This window comes from Salvelinus sp. IW2-2015, linkage group LG22, assembly GCF_002910315.2.
Source record: "Salvelinus sp. IW2-2015 linkage group LG22, ASM291031v2, whole genome shotgun sequence".
NCBI lineage: Eukaryota > Metazoa > Chordata > Actinopteri > Salmoniformes > Salmonidae > Salvelinus > Salvelinus sp. IW2-2015.
This window is the reverse complement of record NC_036862.1, coordinates 2,377,817-2,402,151: the sequence shown is the minus strand read 5'-3', so window position 1 is coordinate 2,402,151 and position 24,335 is coordinate 2,377,817. Positions and strand designations below refer to the sequence as shown.

At 42.0% G+C, this 24,335-nt stretch overlaps 1 protein-coding gene across 1 annotated transcript in view; it reads left to right on the top strand.

Moving 5' to 3' along the window:
• Positions 1–24,335, top strand: part of wdr95 (WD40 repeat domain 95) — a 40,757-nt gene that overhangs the window by 8,541 nt on the left and 7,881 nt on the right. The window contains exons 7-25 of the mRNA XM_070433926.1: positions 276–321; positions 428–474; positions 915–1,032; positions 3,060–3,129; positions 5,585–5,831; positions 6,195–6,300; positions 6,662–6,813; positions 8,620–8,722; positions 9,134–9,240; positions 9,497–9,576; positions 9,899–9,953; positions 10,040–10,085; positions 10,980–11,039; positions 11,662–11,824; positions 12,739–12,837; positions 13,048–13,106; positions 13,369–13,507; positions 13,622–13,661; positions 13,772–13,860. Coding sequence (XP_070290027.1) covers positions 276–321; positions 428–474; positions 915–1,032; positions 3,060–3,129; positions 5,585–5,831; positions 6,195–6,300; positions 6,662–6,813; positions 8,620–8,722; positions 9,134–9,240; positions 9,497–9,576; positions 9,899–9,953; positions 10,040–10,085; positions 10,980–11,039; positions 11,662–11,824; positions 12,739–12,837; positions 13,048–13,106; positions 13,369–13,507; positions 13,622–13,661; positions 13,772–13,860 — 1,826 coding nt within the window. The remainder of the gene's footprint in view (positions 1–275; positions 322–427; positions 475–914; positions 1,033–3,059; positions 3,130–5,584; positions 5,832–6,194; positions 6,301–6,661; positions 6,814–8,619; positions 8,723–9,133; positions 9,241–9,496; positions 9,577–9,898; positions 9,954–10,039; positions 10,086–10,979; positions 11,040–11,661; positions 11,825–12,738; positions 12,838–13,047; positions 13,107–13,368; positions 13,508–13,621; positions 13,662–13,771; positions 13,861–24,335) is intronic.

Below are 24,335 nucleotides of genomic sequence, written 5' to 3'. Positions count from 1 at the left end.
TGTTGATCTGGTATTAGTGAGACATGGTAGGCTGCCCGTGTGTGATCTGGTATTAGTGAGACATGGTTCACACACTGGCAGCCTAAACCATGTCTCACTAATACCAGATCACACACTGGCAGCCTAAACCATGTCTCACTAATACCAGATCACACACTGGCAGTCTAAACCTTGTAATACCAGATCACACACTGGCAGTCTAAACCATGTCTCACTAATGTCTAATCTGATCTGAGACCTGCTTTAGTGTTATTCTTGTCTTTCTCTCCCCGCAGCTACACTGGACCTGATGAGTGTTCTATTTTGTATGGAGACTCCCAGGTAATGTAAATCCTCTCTCTGCTTGACAACAGATTAAATTACCAGAGGGGAAAAGTTAAATGCCACTCGGCTCATTAATTATAAAGGGTTGTTTTTCTCTTTCTAGGGCTGCGTGAATATCATATTAATTACATCCGTGGGGGAGACTCTGAGGTAAACATGTTTTTTTTAATGTTAGCTTTATGCATCTAATAAACAACCACAGGAATGCATCATCATCTTAAAGGCAAATTGTTAGGTCAACAAAAAAGTATTAGTAAAAAAGGCTAATGTAACTTAAAATGGCTTTCTACTGTTTCCATGGCGATTTGTAGCTTAATAGCCTAATTTGAGGTTTTGGGTGATAACAAATCTACTATTTCAGTTTTTGATTATGTGATACGAAGAGGGTGGTTTGCACACAAATAGAAACATTTCAAAGTATTCCTTTTTTGAATTTGTAATATCTTTGCTGGTAAATCATTATGGGAATGTGATGTCATTGAACAGATTGGTCGCACTCGCACAGAATATGTGACAGCCAAACATCTCTGTGCCAACACTGTAACTATAATTTAGTGCTATTTCATACAGTTCTACGTCTTTATTTGCAGAATGTGGAAGAAATTACCAAAAATTGAGAATGTGCCTAACATAGGGATAGACAACGCAGTGATTTCTCAGAATGTGACATACATTCGATGGAAGGTCCACCAGGACTGGGTGACAAAGGTGATGTTTAGTATTTCTCGATGCACACTGGGGTTCCTTTTTGTCTATCTATGGAATAACCATTTCTGCCTGTTAGATGATTGTGTATGGTACAAAAAGGGGGACCCCCTCTCCCCATAGACTCAACATGAATACTGGCCCTGATGCACAAATATGCCCACTATAGTACTTTTGCTTGTTCATTTTTACACATTTCACCAGCTGAAATGTTGTGAGTCAATAAGTACTCAACCCCCTTTGTTATGGCATGCCTAAATATGTTCAGGACTAAAAATGTGCTTAACAAGTCACATAATAAGTTGCATGGACTCACTCTGTGTGCAATAATATTGTTTAACATGATCTTTGAATGAATACCTCATCTCTGTACTCCACATATTATCTGTAAGGTCTCTCATTCAAGCAGTGAATTTCAAACACAGATTCAACCACAAAGACCAGGGAGGTTTTCCAATGACTCGCAAAGAAGGGCACCTATTGGTAGATRGTTATAAAAAAACAGACTTTGAATATCCCTTTTGAGGATGGTGAAGTTATTAATTACACATTGGATAGTGTATCAATACAACCAGTCACCACAAAGATACAATAATCCTTCATAACTCAGTTGCCGGAGAGGAAGGAAACCGCTCAGGGATTTCACCATGATGACTTTAAAACAGTTACAGAGTTTTATGGCTGTGATAGGAGAAAACTGAGGATGGAACAACAACATTGTAGTAACTACACAATACTAACCTAAATGACAAAGTGAAAAGAAGGAAGCCTGTACAGAATAAAAAATATTCCAAAACATGCATCCTGTTCGCATTAAGGCAATAAAGTAAAGCTGCAAAGAATGTGGCAAAGAAATTAACATCCTGAATGTCCTGAATACAAAGCGTAATGTTTGGGGCAAATCCAACACAACACATCACTGAGTACCACTCTTCATATTTTCAAGCATGGTGGTGGCTGCATCATGTTATATGTATGCTTGTCATCATTAAACATTTTTTATTAAAAGAAGGAGAATAGAGCTAAGCACAGGCAAAATCCTTGAGGAAAACCTGGTTCAGTCTGCTTTCCAACAGAAACTGGGAGACAAATTCACCTTTCACCAGGACAATAACCTAAAACGCAAGGCAAAATATACACAGGAGTTGCTTACCAATGTTCCTGAGTGGTCTAGTTACAGTTTTGACTGAAATTGGCTTGAAAATCTATTGCAAAACTTGAAAATGTGTAACGGCATTCAGAAGAAGGTGAGGACCAAGGTGCAGCGTGATACGTGTTCATATTATTTATTCGAAACTGAACACTAAATACAAAATAACAAAAGGAATAACCGAAACAGTTCTGACAGGTGATACAAACACTAAACAGAAAATAACCACCCACAAGTAACAGTGGGAAAACAGGCTACCTAAGTATGGTTCTCAATCAGAGACAACGATAGACAGCTATCTCTGATTGGGAACCATACCAGGCCAAACACATAGAAATAGAAAACATAGATATACAAACATAGAATGCCCACCCACATCACACCCTGACCAAACAAAAAATAGAAACATACAAAGCAATCGACGGTCAGGGCGTGACAAAATGACTGTCTAGCAATGATCAACAACCAACTTGACAGAGCTTGAAGAATTTGTAAAAGAATAATGTGCAAATATTGTACAATCCAGGTGTGTAAAGCTTTTAATAGAGACTTATCCAGAAAGACCCACAGCTGTAATCACTACCAAAGGTGATTCTAACATGTATTGACTCAGGGGTGTGAATACTTACATTTTATATTTCTCTATTTCATTTTCAATAAATTTGCAAACATTTCTGAAAACATTTTCTCACTTTGTTATCATGGGGTATTGTGTGTAGATGGGTGAGACAATAATCAATTTAATTAATTTTGAATTCAGGCTGTAACACAACAAAATGTGGAATAGGTCAAGGGGTATGAATACTTTCTGAAGGCACTGTATGTATATTTTCATAATTTTTACACACAACAATACCTTGAGATTTCTTTTAAATTTTAGGTGAAATATTTTCCAAACATTTGTGCGATTGTTTCCACCTCCAATCATGAAGCCTCTTCCCTCGTCATAGGTAATTAGTCATTGTCACATCCATATTCTCATCTCAGCTGGATGTATTCAAGTTCAAACTCACTTCTGGTGTGCAGGCCCTTTGGTCTGGTGGTCTGAGTACATTTATGGTTCAATACTTGTCTTCAACCTTCCCAAATTGTCTTCTCCTAATTTTTCTTCCACACTGTTTCTACTGGTTTTTGAATAAAGCACTTTTTTTAATCTAAAAAAAAAAACACATAGAAATTCACTTCTGGTATGGGAGTTAGGTTGTAGAGCACAGGTTCTGAAAATAATATCGGTCATTGTATGGCTTTCTGCCTCATTATAACCTGAAAAGGATGTGTTTACCTAAAAACAACAATTAATCCAGTATATTTAATATGTGCAGATGCACCTGTCAAAAACTACAGTCTCCATGTAATAGAATTTGTGTTAATCTGTTCTGAATAACATTCTGGAAGGTGATGACTCGTGACTTATCTATCAAGTTATCTCTCAAGTTGTGTGTGTGTGTCTGTTGACGTGTCTATGTACACTACCGTTCAAAAGTTTGGGGTCACTTAGAAATGTCCTTGTTTTTGAAAGAAAGCAAATTTTTGGTCCATTAAAATAACATCAAATTGATCAGAAATACAGTGTAGACATTGTTATTGTTGTAAATTACTATTTTAGCTGGAAACGGCAGATTCTTTTATGTAATATCTACATAGGCGTACAGAGGGCCATAATTAGCAACCATCACTCTCCTGTGTTCCAATGGCACTTTGTGTTAGCTAATCCAAGTTTATCATTTTAAAAGGCTAATTGATCATTAGAAAACCCTTTTGCAATTTTGTTAGCACAGCTGAAAACTGTTGTCCTGATTTAAAGAAGCAATAAAACGGTCCTTCTTGAGACTAGTTTAGTATCTGGAGCATCAGCATTTGTGGGTTCAATTACAGGCTCACAATGGCCAGAAACAAAGACATTTCTTCTGAAACTCTTCTGAAACCAGTTTGCGCTCCCTTCACAGAACAGCGCAAATGTGGTCTAACCAGAATAGAAAGAGGAGTGGGAGGCCCCGTTGCACAACTGAGCAAGAGGACAAGTACATTAGATTGTCTAGTTTGAGAAACAGACGCCTCACAAGTTCTTAATTGGCAGCTTCATTAAATAGTACCCGCAAAACACCAGTCTCAATGTCAACAGTGAAGAGGCGACTCCGGGATGCTGGCCTTCTAGGCAGAGTTGCAAAGAAAAAGCCWTACCTCAGACTGGCCAATGAAAATAAAAGATTAAGATGGGAAAAAGAACACTGACACTAGACAGAGGAACAGCATCCCGGAGTCGCCTCTTCACTGTTGACGTTGAGACTGGTGTTTTGCGGGTACTATTTAATGAAGCTGTCAGTTTAGGACTTGTGAGGCGTCTGTTTCTCAAACTAGACACTAATGTACTTGTCCTCTTGCTCAGTTGTGCACCGGGGCCTCCCACTCCTCTTTTTATTCTGGTTAGGGACAGTTTGCACTGTTCTGTGAAGGGAGTAGTACACAGCGTTGTACGAGAGCTTCAGTTTCTTGGCAATTTCTCGCATGGAATAGCCTTCACTTCTCAGAACAAGAATAGACTGATGAGTTTCAGAAGAAAGGTCTTTGTTTCTGGCCATTTTGAGCCTGTAATCGAACCCACAAATACTGATGCTCCAGATTCTCAACTAGTCTAAAGAAGGACCGTTTTATTGCTTCTTTAATCAGGACAACAGTTTTCAGCTGTGCTAACATAATTGCAAAAGGGTTTTCTAATGATCAATTAGCCTTTTAAAATTATAATGGATGGATTAGCTAACACAACGTGCCATTGGAACACAGGAGTGATGGTTGCTGATAATGGGCCTCTGTACGCCTATGTAGATATTCAATTTTAAAATGCTACAATAGTTATTTACAACATTAACAATGTCTACACGTTATTTCTGATCAATTTGATGTTATTTTAATGGACAGAAAATGTGCTTTTCTTTCAAAAACAAGGACATTTATAAGTGACCCCAAACTTTTGAATGGTAGTTTCTGTCTGTCTGTCTGTCTGTCTGTCTGTCTGTCTGTCTGTCTGTCTGTCTGTCTGTCTGTCTGTCTGTCTGTTTGTTTGTCTGTTTTTTTGTCTGTCTCTGTCTGTCTCTGTGTGTGTCTGTCTGTCTGTCTGTCTGTCTGTCTGTCTGTCTGTCTGTCTGTCTGTCTGTCTGTCTGTCTGTCTGTCTGTGTCTGTCTCTGTCTGTCTCTGTCTGTCTCTGTCTGTCTCTGTCTGTCTGTCTGTCTGTCTGTCTGTCTGTCTGTCTGTCTGTCTGTCTGTCTGTCTGTCTGTCTGTCTGTCTGTCTGTAAGAGTGTAGGTATGCTCATATATTAAACAGCATATTAGTGCTTTTATGTTTAATTGATATAATTGAATGTATCACTTATGATTTTGAAATAACACACTCCGATCTCATGCCCAGGCTGCGTTCTCCCGTCCACCAACATCGAGCAGCAGATGAGGGAGATCAGGGAGGTGTGTCGGGATGGGAAGGCCAAGAGGGCCCTTTCTAATAACAACGGGTCTCCTCAGCCCCGGGCACCATGTGACCAGACCGTCTTCCCTGTCTACAAGGGCGTCATGACCTTTGACCTCAGCAAACAGCACAACCTGCTGGTGACCGGAGGGATGGACAGGGTGCTGCGTCTGTGGAACCCCTACGTCCCTGGGTGAGGAAACACACAGGAAACTCTTATTTCTCTGAATGCTACTAGGTGTACAGGCTTTTCATCCAGCCCTGCAGTAAGGCACCGGCATGGTTAAAGGGACACTGTTGTTGTTCTATAACACGAAGCCCATAGGTGTGTTAAAGGGACACTCTGTTGTTGTTCTATAACAGGAAGCCCACAGGTGTGTTAAAGGGACACTCTGTTGTTGTTCTATAATCAGGAACCCACAGGTTGTGTTAAAGGGACACTCTGTTGTTGTTCTATAACAGGAAGCCCACAGGTGTGTTAAAGGGACATCTGTTGTTGTTCTATAACAGGAAGCCCACAGGTGTGTTAAAGGGACACTGTGTTGTTCTATAACAGGAAGCCCACAGGTGTGTTAAAGGGACACTCTGCTCCCATCTTCTACCTCTTCATCTCCTCAGAGGAAAACCGTATATTTTCTGTCTCTATGGACAACACTGCCAAGGTGGGACACCATTTACTTCTCCTTCGAACTACAACTTATTGCCTGACTTTCCTCAAAATTGGTCTTCTGTTGAGACAAATCCACACCCTAGGCCATCAGTTTGGTAGACACAGCTGTAGGCCAGAATCCATGMATGGAAAAGATGAGCACCATGCAATGTAATCTAGACTCGTGGTGCTCATCTTTTCCATTCGTTTTGGGTTGAAAAGTGGAGGCCTATAGCTGTATCTGCGCAACCGATAGCGAGGAATGTGAACTCATCTTAACCTTAGACTACTTTTGAGGTCTGAAAACATCTGAAAAAAGTTGGCGTTTGGAGTGTAATGGCCTTTTCAATAATTGATGACTGTCTGTCTTTCAGATCTGGGATATCCATGACCAAAGCTGCCTCGTCACAGCCCACCCCAAAGCCAGCCTCATCCGTGGAGACATGTCTGCATGCCTGTATTCTCCTTCCACCAAGGCACTGTACATCGCAGCAGACTCACTAGCGCTGCTCTCTCTCAGGACCAGGTTGATTACTTTGCTACTGGGCTGTATCTTAAATGCCCCCCTATTCCATGTATGATGCACTACTTCTCTCTGGTCAAAAGAAGTGCACTTTATAGGGAATAGGGAGCAATTTGTTACCATTAGGGTACCCCTAAATAGGGAATATTCTGTCAAATTTGCCCCTGGGAGTTAATAAGACATATTTGTTCAACTAAGGCAGGAATGGGCAACTTTGATGGGACAGGGGGCCACAAAAAAACAGAACTCATCATGAGGGGCTGCAGTGGCTCGTGGGTCTGCATACCCACATCCAAACCATCCATGGGGGACAAATGTTTGCAGTTTTTAATATGATAACTGAGGATCAATGGGCCCCACGCCGGTTGGTAATTTGACCATGCTTACTACAAGTTTAGATAGCTGGCAGCTAGACTAAATTACCAATCTAAATAGTTTTTGCTGACATGAGCTAATTGAGTGACTGCTGATGCACAACCAAATTTCAAAGTTGTACCTTGTGTATTATATTATTCTTTCTCTCAACAGTAAATTGAGACCCTGACTGAATTCCAAAATATACACTACCGTTCAAAAGTTTGGGGTCACTTAGAAATGTCCTTGTTTTTGAAAGAAAAGCAAAAATGTATGTCCATTAAAATAACATCAAATTGATTAGAAATACAATGCAGACATTGTTAATGTTGTAAATGACTATTGTTGCTGGAAAAGGCTGATTTTTTAAATGTAATATCTACATAGGCGTACATAGGCCCATTATCAGCAACCATCACTMCTGTGTTCCAACGGCACGTTGTGTTAGCTAATCCAAGTTTATCATTTTATAAGGCTAATTGATCATTAGAAAACCCTTTGCAAATATGTTAGCACAGCTGAAAACTTTTGTGATGATTAATGAAGCAACAAAACTGTCCTTTAGACTAGTTGAAAATCTGGAGCATCAGCATTTGTGGATTCGATTATAGGCTCAAAATGGCCCTTTGCTATGAGACTCGAAATTGAGCTCATATGCATCCTGTTTCCATTGATCATCCTTGAGATGCTTCTACAACTTCATTGGAGTCCACCTGTGGTAAATTCAATTGATTGGACATGATTGGACAAAACCCAGGTTTTCACCAAAGAGACAAAGATTTGTTATCAAAAGTTATTCAGGTTGAGGTAATGGTTTTCACACCTCTCCTTTTCTCATGTGTTCAACTCTTCTCTTCACCATCTCTCTCTGGTCACCATTTATCTTCTCCCCTCACCATCTCTGCTCTTCTTTCTTCTCCATTGCTCTCGTCTGTCACGACTTCCGCCGAAGTCGGTTCCTCTCCTTGTTCCGGCGGCGTTCTGCGGTCGACGTCACCGGTCTTCTAGCCATCGCCGATCCACCTTTCATTTTTCATTTGTTTTGTCTTGTTTTCCCACACACCTGGTTTACATTCCCTCATTATTTGACGTGTATATAACCCTCTGTTCCCCCCCATGTCTGTGTGTGGAATTGTTTGTTGTAAGTGTTTTGTGCATTTCTGACTGGTTGGCGACGGGTTGTTTCAACCCGTATTTTGCTGTTCTGGGTGCTGTTTGTTTTTTGCATCATTAAAGTGCTCCAGCTGTTACCCATTTCTGCTCTCCTGCGCCTGACTTCCCTGCCGCCAGTTACACACCGCTTACATCGTCTCTACTCCTCATCATGTCACCTTTCTCCTCAACATCTCTCCTCTGTCCTCTTCACCTTCTCTCTCCTCTTTTCTCCTCACCACGTCCTAACAATCTTCCTCTCCTCTCTCCTCCTCACCATCTCTCTCCTCTTTTCTCCTTCAGCCCCCAGCCCCAGGGACATCTGATCGTGTCTCACATGGAGCCTGTGTTGTGCTGCGGCTATAGCCACGAGTTCAGACAGGTCGTCAGCTGCACAGAAGGATCCGTAAGTTTTAAGTAATTCTCACCTCGGAACCCTTTATTTATTCCGCTCTTTAAAAAAGGGGGGGGGTAATGGACTTTAGTTTCTTAGACTTTATTTCAACAGTTGGGAAGGAGACGGACAGAATCCCCGTCACAGGGGCATTGTGCTGTCCGGAGTCGGCTACATAGACCAGTACTCCAAACTCCGGCACTGAGACCCTTTCTTTCACCCAGGACATAATTCCAGCAAATCATGCAGTAGATACTGGTCCCACAGACATAATTATGTACACATAGAACTAGTAATAGTAATTTAATATGACATCTGTGGTCCCACCCATATACAGTACCTTATAAAGATTTAATGAACACTACACATATATTGTATACGATATGTCATTGGTCACACCCCATGTTGTCTAACTGATTCTAGGTGGTGAAGGTGTGGGATTTCGACACAGGGAGCCATGTGTTTGAATTTGGTGGTGCCCACGGACAATCTGCCATTACCTGTATGACTTTTGACCCCAAGGGAAGGAGGTATGGAAGCTCTTTTTAATGACTGATTATTGCAATGTGACATTTTCCCATAAGTGCAATGTGACCATACTGTTGCCTACCTAATGGAAGCTCAGAGTAATGACGAAAATGAAGAGTGATGAAGAGTGTGCACTGCAGATGCTATTTTGTTTGTATTGTGGTGTTTGCCTTATTTTATTCAAAATAAAACAAACAAAAAATGTGTTTCAATAAATGTTTGAAAGATAGAAAATAAGATTAATCTTCCTCATTACAGACTGGTCACTGGGGGGAGAGATGGCTTTCTAAAGATCTGGAACTTTAACAATGGTCAGTGTCTGAAGATACTAAAAAAGGGTGAGTACATTCTAATTCATACCTCACAGTATAAAGGTGGTGTTCGGAGCATTACAGTGTTCAGGATTTTTGTCTTCTCTCTGTTATATGCTACGGTAGCCCCCTTATGTATGCACTCATAAAGCCATTATTACAGCTTTATAATACATTATAACATCTGTCATAGGCAGTCGTAAACATTATGAACAACAGCATACGCCATTATAAAGGTAATATAGATGACAGGCTAATTCGTTGTTGTCCCTTATGTCAACTGCCTCCATAACACAGGCTATATAACCACTAATGTGCTATAATAGTTTCACATGAACATGTCACACAGATGGGGAGTCCAGCGAGGTGTGTGACTGCGCCTACCTGACAGTCCACAGAAACACGTGAGTAGAACCGATGATGGATGTGACAACTGTTGATTTGAGAGGAATAATGATTCATCTTAGCCTTGTGTAATACATTTCTCCAGGTATGTGATGTCTGTTGGATGGGACCGCAGGATTGACATCTACTCTGTGAGTATAGACGTGAAGAAGAACTATCTTCTTAGGCCACATATTTTCTACGTGAATGATTTCACTATTGGATTCTATACATTTATTGACTCCAATGACCCGTCTTCCCCTCAGGACCTATTCAACTTTATTGCCTTGAGGTCCCATTTCCGTTTTCATTACCTTCTGCGTTCGCCTCGCCAGAGCAGAGGCTACCTGAGGGTCTGCACCAGTAGCCATGACACATTTCTAAGATTTCACAAAAACACATACAAGATAATCTTTGAAAACCCTTCAAGAGTATATTCTGAATATTTTATCAGCGAGGAATATAAATGTCCTAATAAGCTTGCCTGCCTCTTTACTTTGCCATACAGTATAAGAGACTTCTAAGAATTAAAGGAAGAGGTGATATGTTCTAAAGAATTGACTTTCTGTAGAATTCCACATTCCATAGCACTTCAGTGACACTCAAACTCTTCCAGGCCTGTAGTACCAAAGGTATACACAGACCTGTCCACAGAGCTGTAATTCCTCCCACAGAGCACTACCATCCACCTTTGATTCTGAGAGCATCGACAACATCATAAGAGCTGGTTTTCAAAGACTCTCCTTCTCCATAAGTAACCTCTGTAACCACCTTTTGATAAAATAACAAACACCACATAACTATGAGGCATAGTAATCTCGTTCCCAGCCACTTCCGTCCAAATTGCCTGGGGACGAGGTCAGAGGCACAGAGACCAGAGCCGTAGAGATGGCAGCCCACTTTACGAAGTCACAAAACGGGCATCAGAGGGATCCAGTTAGAAATACACACATGCCTCTCTCATTTCTAGACTTCAACAATAGATGGCTGGTTGAAGATCTTAATTTCAAAATGTTAACTGCATGCCCTGTATGTTTCCATGCTAGGATTCACCAGACGAGCCTCACCACATCCAGAAGCCTCAGCCCTCATGGCAAGATGATCTGGTGAATAAGGAATGAATGAGGAACATGAATAGGGAACTAGACATGCAACGCCATTCAGAATATATAGGGCTAACCTAAGTGCTTATGAGAGTAGGAATGCTGATCTAGAATCAGCCCCTCCCTGTCCATATAATCTTATTCATTGTGATCTAAAAGGCTCAACTGATCCTAAATCAGTACTCCTACGTTACGGCCCAAGTTGTCAGCCCAGTTATCTTTGATATACTACTGCAGGTCATGGATGGGGAGCTCCAGTCCTTGAGGGTCTGGTTTTCTCCTTTGCCTGGTACCTAATTCATCCATCATGCCACTGATTCATCCATCATGTCACTGAGTAGTATACACTTGCGTTCTAAGGTCTAATGATTTAAATTAGACACTGATTTGGAGAACGCACCAAAAACCTGCAGACACTCAGGCTCAGAGGACTGCCCATTCCTGCTGTCGATCATTCAAGCTCTTGTTGGCCAGTGATGTAGAGCTGGCGGGGACGAATAAAGATACATTTAATAGAATAGAATACAATAAAATTCAATTCAATATAATAGAATTATAGAATGGAAATATAGAATAGACTAGAATTATAGAATATAATTGAATGGTCTTACTGTGATGTCTCCAGAGGAGGGGCCACATAGAGGACATCCTGTGTGTGGCCCAGTGTCCCCCCTCCCTTCTGGCCACCAGCAGCTATGACGGGGAGGTCATTGTGTGGAACCTGGTCTCCGGACACATCCAGTGTCGCTTTGCCAGCCCTCTGCAACCTGACTGCTGCCATGCCCAAGGTCAGATCACACTATCAAACCGGAGTGGTTCGCCTGCATGCCATAGAGTTTAGCTAAAGCCTACACTCTCGGAAGAAAAGGTACTGAATTGTACTTAAAAGGGTACAAATGCTGTAGGGTACATCCATTGTACCATGGATGTACCATTATGGGTAACTAATTGTACTCTTGCGGTTTGTACCTTAGAAGAGCCAATAATGTTCCTTAGGGGACAAGGTACAAAAGTGTACCTTTAGAAAAGGTACAAATTTGACTTTTTAGGATACCACCACAATGACAAAGCCATTTGTGCCTTTAAGTGTACACACCACTCCAATTGTCTGAATGTAGCGAAATAAGCAGGTATCTTCGAGTTGGACTCAAACCCAGTTCCAGCAACTGTCAAGACAACAACTTAACCATTACGCCATGAGGCCCGAACCATATTAATAAAAGCTCTTGTCACATGCTCTTATGTTAGCCATTATAAAGACTTTAGAAAACCTGAATTAACATAACTATAGAACACTTAAACTGGTACAACCCTTCCACTCATGGATGGGTGGCCAAAAAGAGCTAACTGAAAGCCCCGCCCCCACTAAGCCACACCTCTAAAGAGATGACACAGGTGGATTCATTGTTATTCCTTGTGCGGGTACAAATATATACCTTTCTTCAATACATTGTCAATTTGTACCTTTTCTACTAAGCAACGGTACAGATCACCACCAATCATTCGTGTGCCCTACATTTGTACCCTGGGAAACAGAAATGCACCTTGACCGTACTCATTTTTTTTATTTCGAGTGTGGAACAATCCTCAAGGTAAATACTTGTTTTTCAAAGCTAAATGAGGAATGTGCAGTATAAAGGGACAAAGTAAAAAAGGAAATAGGAAGACAAATACAAACTGTGGGATGTTTGTGCCCTATAAGGGATGGATACCTGTGTTCCCAGCATCATCTTCCTGAGGAGCCGAGCATTACATGCTAAGTTCTCCTCCGCTGCATGCCTCCTGTCCTCAGGACCCACAGGTCAGTGCCAGGAATCATGAGTTTGATTCCCTCCGGTACTACCCATACGAAAATGTATGCACACATTACTTTAAATCGATTTGGATTAAAGCATCTGCTGAACGGCATATGATATATTATAAGAAACAAAATGTATTATAATATATTGTGCAGTGCAATTCACAGAGGAATATGTTCTAATGATGTATTATTATATGTCTTCAAACAAAGGTTGCATTAATTTCTGGAACGTGCTCAACGGTGGGAAATTATTGGCCAACTTCGAGGCAGTATGTGTTACCATGGCAACTTTCCATCTGCTCCTTTTTATGTTGAAACCCTTAACCTGAAATTATTACTCAATGTGTATAAATGCTTTGAAATATATTAGTAATGGTAGTAAATGCTTAAAATGCATATTGTAATGCTAACATGTTATAAATGATTGTGCTTATTTATTAATAGTAGCCTATGTACAATATTTATAAAATGTTTGAGGCTTTTTTTGTGAACGTTTTGAACCAAGTGTAACTAAAGGAATATGTTCTTCAGTCTAGGTTCCAGCAGCTGATCACTAAACTGGCAGTGACAAAGGAAGATACCTCACTGTATGCGGCTGACCAACTTGGCTATGTCTATGTTTATGACATAAAGACATACGCTCTTGGCTCAGAGAGAACCCCACCGAGAGGTAAGATTGTTTTTTCAACTCGTTAGAACAGGTCTGATAAGACGAGATCAAAAGACAGCATGATTTATTTTGATCTATGAATTCAAAAAGTAAAAAGCAACTTTATTTATTCAGCTGAAAACTACTGGCGTGCCCATACTGGCAGCATCACCGGGTACGTGCAGCCCCTTCTAATCGGGAACACCATCTCAAACATAAACAAAATTGTCTTCACATTTCGCTCATTTTGCTCACTCCCTCCCATCCTTTTACTATCTTGTCCAGGTTGCAGATTGTTGACAATGACCAAGTACTGCTCACCTCGTCTATAGACTGCACTGTGCGCCTGTGGAGTGCCTACGGAGAGTTCATAGGTAGGGGTAAAATCACACAGGTCTTTTGTCCTGTTGTCTACTCCTACTCTGTATACAAGTTTTATGATTTATGTTTTAAGATTAATGTTCAGTAGATAGGGATGTGTTTTGGGGATAGATATTTCCCTTGTATATTCTATAATTATAAGGGCACAAGGCGAGACCCAGATGCAGACACAGGAGGCAGAAGGTTGGAGTCTTAGATGTTTATTAATCAAAAAGGGGTAGGCAAGAGAATGGTCGTGTACAGGCAGAAAGTCAAAACCAGTTCTGAGTCCAGTAGGTACCGAAGGGCAGGCAGGCTCGAGGTCAGGGCAGGCAGAATAGTCAGCCAGGCGGGAATGGAGTCCAGAAAACAGGCAAGGGTCAAAACCGGGAGGACTAGCAAAAGAGAATAGAAAAAGGAGTACGGGAAAAAACAYGCTGGTTGACTTGACAAACRTACAAGACGAACTGGCACAGAGACAGGAAACACAGGGATGAATACACCGGGTAAAATAAGYGACAMCTGGAGGGGGTGGARACAATAACAAGGACAGATGAAACAGATCAGGTTGTGACAATAATAGCCACTGTTATAATTATGGTATTTAGATCAGTTAATTCTTATGAGGAACCCCTCGACAACATTCCGCTGAWAAGGCAGAGCGCGAAATTCAAWAATWTTTTTTWGAAATATGTAACTTTCATATTGCAAGTGCAATACACCAAATTAAAGCTTAACTTCCCATCGTGACCGATTTCAAAAAMGCTTTACAGTGAAAGCACACCATATGATTATGTTAGGTCAGAGCCTAGTAGCAAAAACACATTCAGCCATTTTCCAGCCAAAGAGAGGAGTCACAAAAAGCAGAAATAGAGATAAAATGAATCACGAACYTTTGATGATCTCATAGGACTTCATGTTACACAATACATTTATGTTTTGTTCGATAAAGTTCATATTTACAGTGGGGCAAAAAAGTATTTAGTCAGCCACCAATTGTGCAAGTTATCCCACTTAAAAAGATGAGAGTCATTTGTCCACGGTCTGTCAAGATTTGTTGACAATGACCCAGTACTCGCTCACACTGAGACGAACCGGTGCAGGCTGTGATCCTCAACAATTTCAGGCACTTGGGCTAATAGTGACCCTCCGACATCCTGTAGACTGAGGACAACCAGTCGCGTGGGAGAGTGGCAACCTTACGGATGTCAGCTCCTCCATCAGGTAAGAGGGGTAAAAAATCCACACCGACGGTACCTTATTGCTCCACTGTTCCGCTCTACTCCTACTCTGTAATAATCTGATTGCCCTCTGGTCAAGTTTTAATGAATTATGTTTTTTAACCAGTATGATAGTGCTAGGTGTTTTACCTATATAGACTCACGTAGTTGGATGTGTTTTTGGGGATGATGATAGCCCTGAGTATCCGGTATATTTACTACCTTATAAGAGAGTATCCTCACAACGAATGGGCAACGAAGGCGAGAGCAGCTCAGACTCGCAGACGAGCAGGAGTGTCAGAAAGGGTTGGACGCTCTCTCACGCAGTGGTTTATTAATCAAAAAGGGTAGGCAAGGAATGGTGCGTGCCCGTCACCGAAGATGTCGATTAAGGAAAGAATGTCTCAGCAACCAGTTTCTGGAGTCCAGTAGGTACCTGGTTTTGGCACGGGTCAATGGACGCATGACTGACTTTCGCGCTGCCTCCCGAGCCCATTGCAGAGTTGCAGCCGATGAATGACAAGATTAAATTTGGATATCAACGAAGAGACAAATGTGGCGCAGGCTCGAGAGGAAAAGGGGAGGCAGAAGAAGTCAGATACCAAAAAAAGCCAAGATAGACGAGAAAGGGAATCGATGTAGTTCCTCACGCGGAGAAGGAAATTCAAGCGAATTAAGGGTCAAAGCGGTAAGAGGATGTGGAGCTGCAAAAGAGGGGGAGAAAATAGAGAGTGAAGGAGAATACTATGACTGAGGTATATGTACATGACACTAACCGTATACAAAACTATAAGACGAGTCATGGCACAGACGTAGGTAGGTTGTGTCTGTGTAATGGCCCTCACTCTGTATCTTCATGATAATGATCTATTGTAGAGACAGGAAACACTCACGCGCCGATAATGAAACATAGCCACACCGTAGTGGAGCACAGTGACACAATATAAGCGACAACTGGAGTGTGTCGGGCTGGAGACCATAACAAGTGACAGATGAAACAGATCAGGTTGTTGTGCAATTAAACTGAGCCCTGGGCACTGTTATTTGCCATAAACACAATAGTATGGTATTTGACGACTGCAGGTAATCCTCATGTGGCTCATGACGCACGCACGCGGAAACCCCCTCTCCAAACGCGATCATACTAGGTATCACGCTGCGAATGGAAAGGCAGGGCTAGACGACCAACCTAGATTACATCAATCACCATTGACATATTGTAAACTCATTACATATATGCTAGAGTTGCATATATTTAATTGATCACTCCAAAACTCTAGTTATAATAGCTATAACACTTCCCATTTCGGTGCACCATGTCGATTTCCAGAAAAAAGCATTTTTAGCATGAAAGCACAACCATAAAATCACTAGTAGCATTTTTCCACTCTTCTTTCAGTTGAAAATATGTTAGTCATGACTTCACGAGCTCTAGTCACGAGTGAGGAACAAACGCCACCACTCTCTAGGCGCCCTGCAATGGAGCTCCCTGATATGGGAAAGATTCCGAGAAGAACGCGCAAGGGTAACACGAGAGTGATATTGCAGTCAGCCGCAAACGAGCAGACGCTCATCAAACCGAGAGCGAGAAATAGAGATAAACACTGAATCACAGGGATAGTATGAGTTAGAATGAGAGACTGCGAGTACAAGAGCGGGGAGAGAAGGGGATGCAGTGATGTGAGCACAACTGGAAACAGTAGTATACTGTCGTTTCTGAGTTCGAGGCCCACCAGCCCATATACATTATGAGGTTATACTTTATCACCGTGTGGGGAGCCGCAAAAAGTTATGGCAGTTAGACATGAGAGGCACCAGCGCAAAATTGCTGAGAGTATGTATGTGCCTCACTCTATAAAGAAGAATGCAGCAGAGGATGGCCAAGCCACGTGAGTTATTTTGGATCTATAGGGGTCAGTACAGTCGTGGCCTATATAGTGACTAAATGACGAGTGCTACAAAAACTGAGACATAGAGACAAGTACACAGATTGAGTTGGATGCACTAGCGTACAGGGCCAATGTAGCCCTTTCATGATATTGATTAATTGTTGCACAGATTTATGGTAAGAAATAAGTAATGGTGGCTCCAGCAAACTACACACAAAGAGTTACTCAATATGTACAATGATCTTTCTGCCAGGTCTCTTCATATTTTAGAACAAATGACTGATAGAACATTCTCTTGAATCGCTTCACTACAGCTTTTGATGTCAGCAATCGAGTATGTAATCAATATCCCCGGATCTTCGTCTTACGTGGCGCATCTAACTCCTGAAGGACAGGGATCGGCGCGGTTCTTTATGTCCCCATTATGTAATGAAGTGCAACGAACTAGCGAGATACGCGACACATAGCCATTACAAGCTATCACCGGGTTGAGTCATAGCTTCAAATATAAATAAAATGTTCATGAAATCGGAGAGAAGTCTGCCACTCCCTATAGAGCCAAACAAGACTTATCAGATCTTGTGAACCATAACAGTCTCTGCACTATTATCCTGAGATTTAATTACAACTGTTTTAACCAGGGTACATTGTCACACTATAGGGGTATTCTTCTATATAAGCATATGATATCACGACCAGTCAGCAAAAGAACACAACTTTTTTTCCCTCGCCACCATTTATTATTCCTGCCATAGTGTTTGGCTTGGAACATGCAACTATAATCAGTATCGACCCCAAATTAGAGAGAGTATAAGACATTAGTATCACTACGCAAGAAACAACTCGCTCATCCAGTATTAGAACACTTATGGTTATTCTCAGACATGTCCTGGGAAATAACATCATTGTAAGTGGCGTATAGCATATGTTTTTTGTTAGCAAATATCGCTGAAGCTATGATTTCGAGGTCATAACTTGAGTGTTTCGAGAGGTTTGACAGATCTTTACATTAGTTTGCTAGCCTGCAACATCTGTAATATGGTGCTGATGCGCTAAATAGAGCAGAATAAGTAGATGAGATTCAGATCATCGAGACCTTAGTATCACTCATGCGTCAGGATACCTCTCATAAAACTTATACAATAGATTAACTATCTAACACATTTCTGAAAATACACAGAACCGTGTCACAGGCAAATGAACGCAACCACAGACTTCAATAGTGATCCCAGCAAATGTTTATAGTGTCCAAAAATCTCTCGTCACTAGTGATATTTGGTGTGTTCAGTATGTAGATGTTAAGAGAGTGTGAGAGAGTACATTGTAATAACATGAGATATAGTTAATTGATAGCTTGAAAGCCTTGAGTACAGCATAGCATCACAAAATACCAACAGCATAATTTTACTGTGCTCAGCGTCGATGTATGCAGAGACTTTGAGGGGACATGAATCAGTGGGTGAACTTAAGGGCACTAATCTTATGTGTCATAAGTATAAGAGTACACATATTTTGACAAGAACGCTACGTATATAGCATATTATACCTCTTTTCATCAGATGACAGTCCTGTACATCATATTCCAGGAGTATGTGAAAAACTACAATGATGATTAGCGGTTGGCATTCGGTTCGAAATGTGCATGATTTAGAGTCAGCATATGCAAACAATTTAGTTTATTCAATGAGGACAGATACAAATATCAGTTGTATTTATAATAAGTAGCTTAAGGCTATAATTTTGTGCTATAAATTATGGTATAATGTGATTAAGGATTATGAGGGTTACCAGCAACATTTTACAAGACTGTGCTAAGTAAATATCGTGGCTCGCGAAGTTGTTTCTCGCATTTCTTTGTATGGATTGTAGTGTCTGGGCGGTAGAGTGTCTTAATCAATCACATTATATTTCACTACCTATATAAAAAGATTAAGCGTATTGAAGCATACCTGCGTTCAAAAATGTTTAATATCTATAGGTAGGATTGTCTAAGCTAAGAGCAAACCTAGGTACTAACAGCATATAGTAAATATTGTCTGTATATGCAGTTAGCACCAACATGTAAGGTTGTTACGCTGTTATAAGAGTATTTAGTGAGAGTTCTAACGGTATACTTCCTGCTATCCCTGTGCATATACAGTGAGGCCATCCATACATAAAAGTAAAAGCGTATTATATTGCGAGACGCCCACAGCTTGCACCATTCTTGCAACACCTCGCAGAGGAGGAATAATATCGTTTTATGGTTAGAGATGTTAGTGTGCGGCGCTAACAGAAATACAGGACTCGATATATATTACATCATAACATATTGTTCTGAGTCACTACACGTAGTCTATGTAACATATTTTGCAGTATTCACGGCCGCCCTTGTCAAAGTGAAGAAGAGATCCAGACGTTCCCGTATCAGCAACTTCCGTGTTTGCACTTAAAAGAGTAAGAATAAATAGTCAAAGTATATATCAAAATGATCTCTATAAATTTACCAGTGTGAATTCTCTCTATCTCATATGCTGGTGACTTAGATAACGTATATTAACAAGGGTAATCTTCACGGTCTCAGTAGTCAATCTACTTTACAGTCACGGGAGACAGTGGAATCTACGATGAATACACTCTTTAGGCGATTCAACGTCAACCAGTCGATTGCTATGCATGCTGTTCTCTACCATGCTGGTAAATATGACGTCTTCAAGGCGCCAGAGTAATGCAGGACTCCTGGCACATTGTACAAGATGGTATTTTTTTGCCTATCACTCATCACAATCATTATTTTGATTCATTGATTTCCGCGCAAGCTCAGCGCGCTCGTATGCATCCACTGTGTGTGGACGCTCCGCAAGAAGAAGGAACGTCGGTCTCGTGTTCAAGTGGCTTCGGGAGTCATAGATTTTCAAAAGCAGAGCTTTACGGTCAAAACGAAGTACACAAGCCGCTCGTAACCACACTAGGCCCTCAGCATACTACTCGCCAATGTCCAGTCCTCTCTGCACAATACAGAGGGTTTGATAGAACCATATTTCAAGAGCTGAGCTCCTTTGGGCAGGTAAGCAATTCACACCTCATGTGTTAACGAAGACGAAACTGCGAAAGTCGCGATCTGTTATATGTGTCTTAGACTTATATTACCACTGAAGTACTCATGGCCTAACCGGCAAGGGACCTAGAAACCGGTACGCTTATCGTGTGGCAGCCAGCTGGTTCTCATTTGTCAAATGGCTATAACGTTAAGCATCGACAAGAAACGAACCATTCTTCTCGCGGCTTAAGAAATAAGTTAGACTGGGGCGGGCGGGTTTAATAAAAATTAAAGACACGCACTTGGTGTAATAAAGATTAACTATGAGCCAGTGGTGTGAATCATCATAAGAAACAAACACACTAGAAGAAATCGTTCCAAATGGAGGTCGCTTTCTGTCACATTAGCAAACGCTGACTCTAGAACTTCTCCTACATCACTTGCTAGGAGATGTCGACGCTCAAGTCGGGAGAGTTGTATTTTTCTACCAAGGGACTTCTCGTCAATCATAATCACAGCACGTATACATTCCCCCCAAGCAGACACATCGTTATTGGCCTGAACCGATAGCTATTTAGTCGTAGCTTCACTTTTGGTAAACTTGTGAACACCACACACCAACTGAGGGCCGCCATTCATTAACGTAGCCTGGCGGATTTTTAACAAGCACAGCACAATTAAAAACAAAACTACCTAAATTCTACTCAGACCATATGATCTGTGCTACAGGGCTGTTGAAAAAACACTAGACCATTGTCTTATTATGCGCCCTAAATTCCTTGCATTGACCAATGCACTGGGGAAAACGGCGTATTCAAAAAGGCCTGCTGAATTCAGCCCCGCCCCAAGAACCCCCTTTCGGAAAAGCTGAACGCACCGACTCCATTTTGTTGATTTTCAAGGTAACACAAATACAAAAACATTCTGAGAGACTAACCTAAGACCTTGCTCCACCCAAGCGGCTACTGGGTTATCTGCATGTCTGTCAACGCTTGGTTGCCCGATCGAGAAAAGCTACTGTTTATCCTACACAGCTCGCCCAATGAAGGACAGCTTACTCGAGTCACCCACCCGCGACGTTCATGCCTGTATAATAGAGAATAATGTAACTCCAACACTCGCTAATACGCGCTCACAGTATACAACAAATCATTACCATGGACGGAATATGCTGACTCCGGTGAGCGAGTTTATTAAAGAGGCAGTGCAGTGAGCGATGTCGCTATTCTCCATACACCAGGCAATCGATAAAAACATTCCTCAAACCAGAAACGTGATTTGACGGCAGCAGTTCGCGTAAGGAAACTGAAAGCGCGAGAGACCCCACGCTGCTTTTTTAACCAGGGCAAACGGGTCGCACGTGGTTCAGAAGCATGACCGTCTCGAGGTAATAAGAACAGATGTAGAAATAATTCTCTATCTCCCAAGGCAATCAAACTAGGCTATAGGTCCGCTTGCAGTAGCAGAGACAGCAAATCGAGTCGAAATTCACAAAATCACAAGTCCCTCAGACCCAAGAATACAGCAAAAGGACCTTACAATGAAAGAGGTATGTGGCAGGGTCACGGATACATATCCACTGGAGATTACGGAAAAACAAAGACAGAAACCGAGCCCCCTAACAGTCGAGGACCAGGAATGTATGTATTGCTTCCACTAGACAGGACTAAACACTTTTTGCCCGCTTTGAAGGACATCCATAACACCTCTCCAAAAAACGGTGGCCACTAGACACGGCCCCTACCAAACCTGCGGGCTCTTCGCTTCACTGCAGCTCGAGGTGAGTAAAACAGTTTTAAACGTGTTAACCCTCGACAAGGCTGCGAGGCAGCCAGAACTGTGACAAGGTATGTACTTGAGCTTCAGTCCTAGTTGTTGACAGTTACTATTACGTTTGCCTCCTGGAACTGGAAAGGGCGGCCGCCACCGCAGCCGCTCGCGGTACCTCGCAGTGAGAGCGAGCTGGCGACGCTAGGAACGGCTAGCTGGCTGCGTTTTTGATGTATCGGACATAAGTTTCATACCTGTAGTCTAATTCTTGTGCTGTAATAACCAAGGTAACTGCTAGTTTATGGCGCGGGATACCGATGCTTCAAGAGGGCCACCATTGGTTCCTGTTCCAAGAAAGCTAAGTAACTGAGCTAAACGACACCGCCCCGTAGCACTCACTTCCGTCATCATGAAGTGCTTTGGAGACTAGTCAAGGACCATATCACCTCCCACTACCGGACACCCTAGACCACTCCAATTTGCTTACCGACCCAATAGGTCCACAGACGACGCAATCGCAACCACACTGACACTGCCTAACCATCTGGACAAGAGGAATACCATGTGAGAATGCTGTTCATCGATTACAGCTCAGCATTTAACACATAGTACCCTCCAAACTCGTCATCAAGCTCGAGACCTGGGTCTCGACCCGCCCTGTGCAACTGGGTCCTGGACTTCCTGACGGGCCCCCCAGGTGGTGAGGGTAGGTAACAACATCTCCACCCGCTGATCCTCAACACTGGGCCCCACAAGGGTGCGTTCTGAGCCCTCTCCTGTACTCCCTGTTCACCCACGACTGCGTGGCCATGCAGCCTCCAACTCAATCATCAGTTTGGCGGATGACACTACAGTGGTAGGCTTGATCACCAACAACGACGAGAACGGCCTACAGGGAGGAGGTGAGGGCCTCGGAGTGTGGTGTCAGGAAAATAACCTCATACTCAACGTCACAAAACAAGAGAGATGATTGTGGACTTCAGGAAACAGCAGAGGGAGCACCCCCTATCCACATCGACGGGTCAGTAGTGAGAAGGTGGAAAGTTTTAAGTTCCTCGGTGTACACATCACGGACAAACTGAATTGGTCCACCCACACAGACAGCGTTGTGAAGAAGGCGCAGCAGCGCCTCTTCAACCTCAGGAGGCTGAAGAAATTCGGCTTGTCACCAAAAGCACTCACAACTTCTACAGATGCACAATCGAGAGCATCCTGTCGGGCTGTATCACCGCCTGGTACGGCAACTGCTCCGCCACAACCGTAAGGCTCTCCAGAGGGTAGTGAGGTCTGCAAGAACGCATCACAGGGGCAAACTACTGCCCTCCAGGACACCTACACACCCGATGTCACAGGAAGGCCATAAAGATCATCAAGGACAACACCACCCAAGCCATGCCTGTTCACCCCGCTATCATCCAGAAGGCGAGGTCAGTACAGGTGCATCAAAGCAGGGACCGAGAGACTGAAAAACAGCTTCTATCTCAAGGCCATCAGACTGTTAAACAGCCACACTAACATTTAGCGCCGCTGCCAACATACTGACTCAACTCCAGCACTTTAAAAATGGGAATTGATGGAAATTATGTAAAAATGTACCACTAGCCACTTTAAGCAATGCCACTTAATACAATGTTACATACCTACATTACCCATCTCATATGTATATATACTGTACTCTATATCATCTACTGCATCTTGCCATCTTTATGCAATACATGTACCACTAGCCACTTTAAACTATGCACTTTTATGTTTACATACCTACAGTACTCATCTCATACGTATATACCGTACTCTATACCATCTCTGCATCTGCCATGCCGTTCTGTACACCACTCATTCTTAATATCTTTATGTACATATTCTTTTATCCCTTTACACTTTGTGTGTGTGTGTAAGGTAGTAGTGTGGAATTGTTAGGTTAGATTACTGTTGGTTATTACTGCATTGTCGGAACTAGAAGCACAAGCATTTCGCTACACTCGCATTAACATCTGCTAACCATGTGTATGTGACTAATAAATTTGATTTGATTTGAATAATAATTTTAATTTTTCCACAGAACAACGAATTAACATCATAAATAGTTCTTTACTTTTTGATGAGCTTCCATCAGAATCTTGGGCAAGTTGTCCTTTGTCCAAAAGAATCGTTGCTCGGTTGTAGATTGTCGCCTTCAACTTTGGAATTAGCTGTAAACATTAGCCATGTGGCGAAGACATGCCCAACTCACTATTGCGCAGCACAAAGAAAATTTCGAAATCGCAATATACTCACATAAACTGAAATAACTCGGTTTAAAATAACTACGTTATGATGTTTTCTAACACCTATATCGAATAAAATCAGAGCCGGATATATCTAAGGCTATAACGGGAGCTTTCTAGAACCGCATCCTGAGGCTGCCTTGCGTCATGGCGAACGAAAGGAAAGAGAGGACATCACGTTCCGAGCCTATTTATAAGGCCTCAGATCTGCCTAGCAACTCCATTCCAATTCTCACTATTTGCTGAATCCAGGGGAAGGCGTATGCAGTGCATCTCAACCAATAGAAGACAGGCAAATTAATAAACCGACCTCAGAACAGCCTG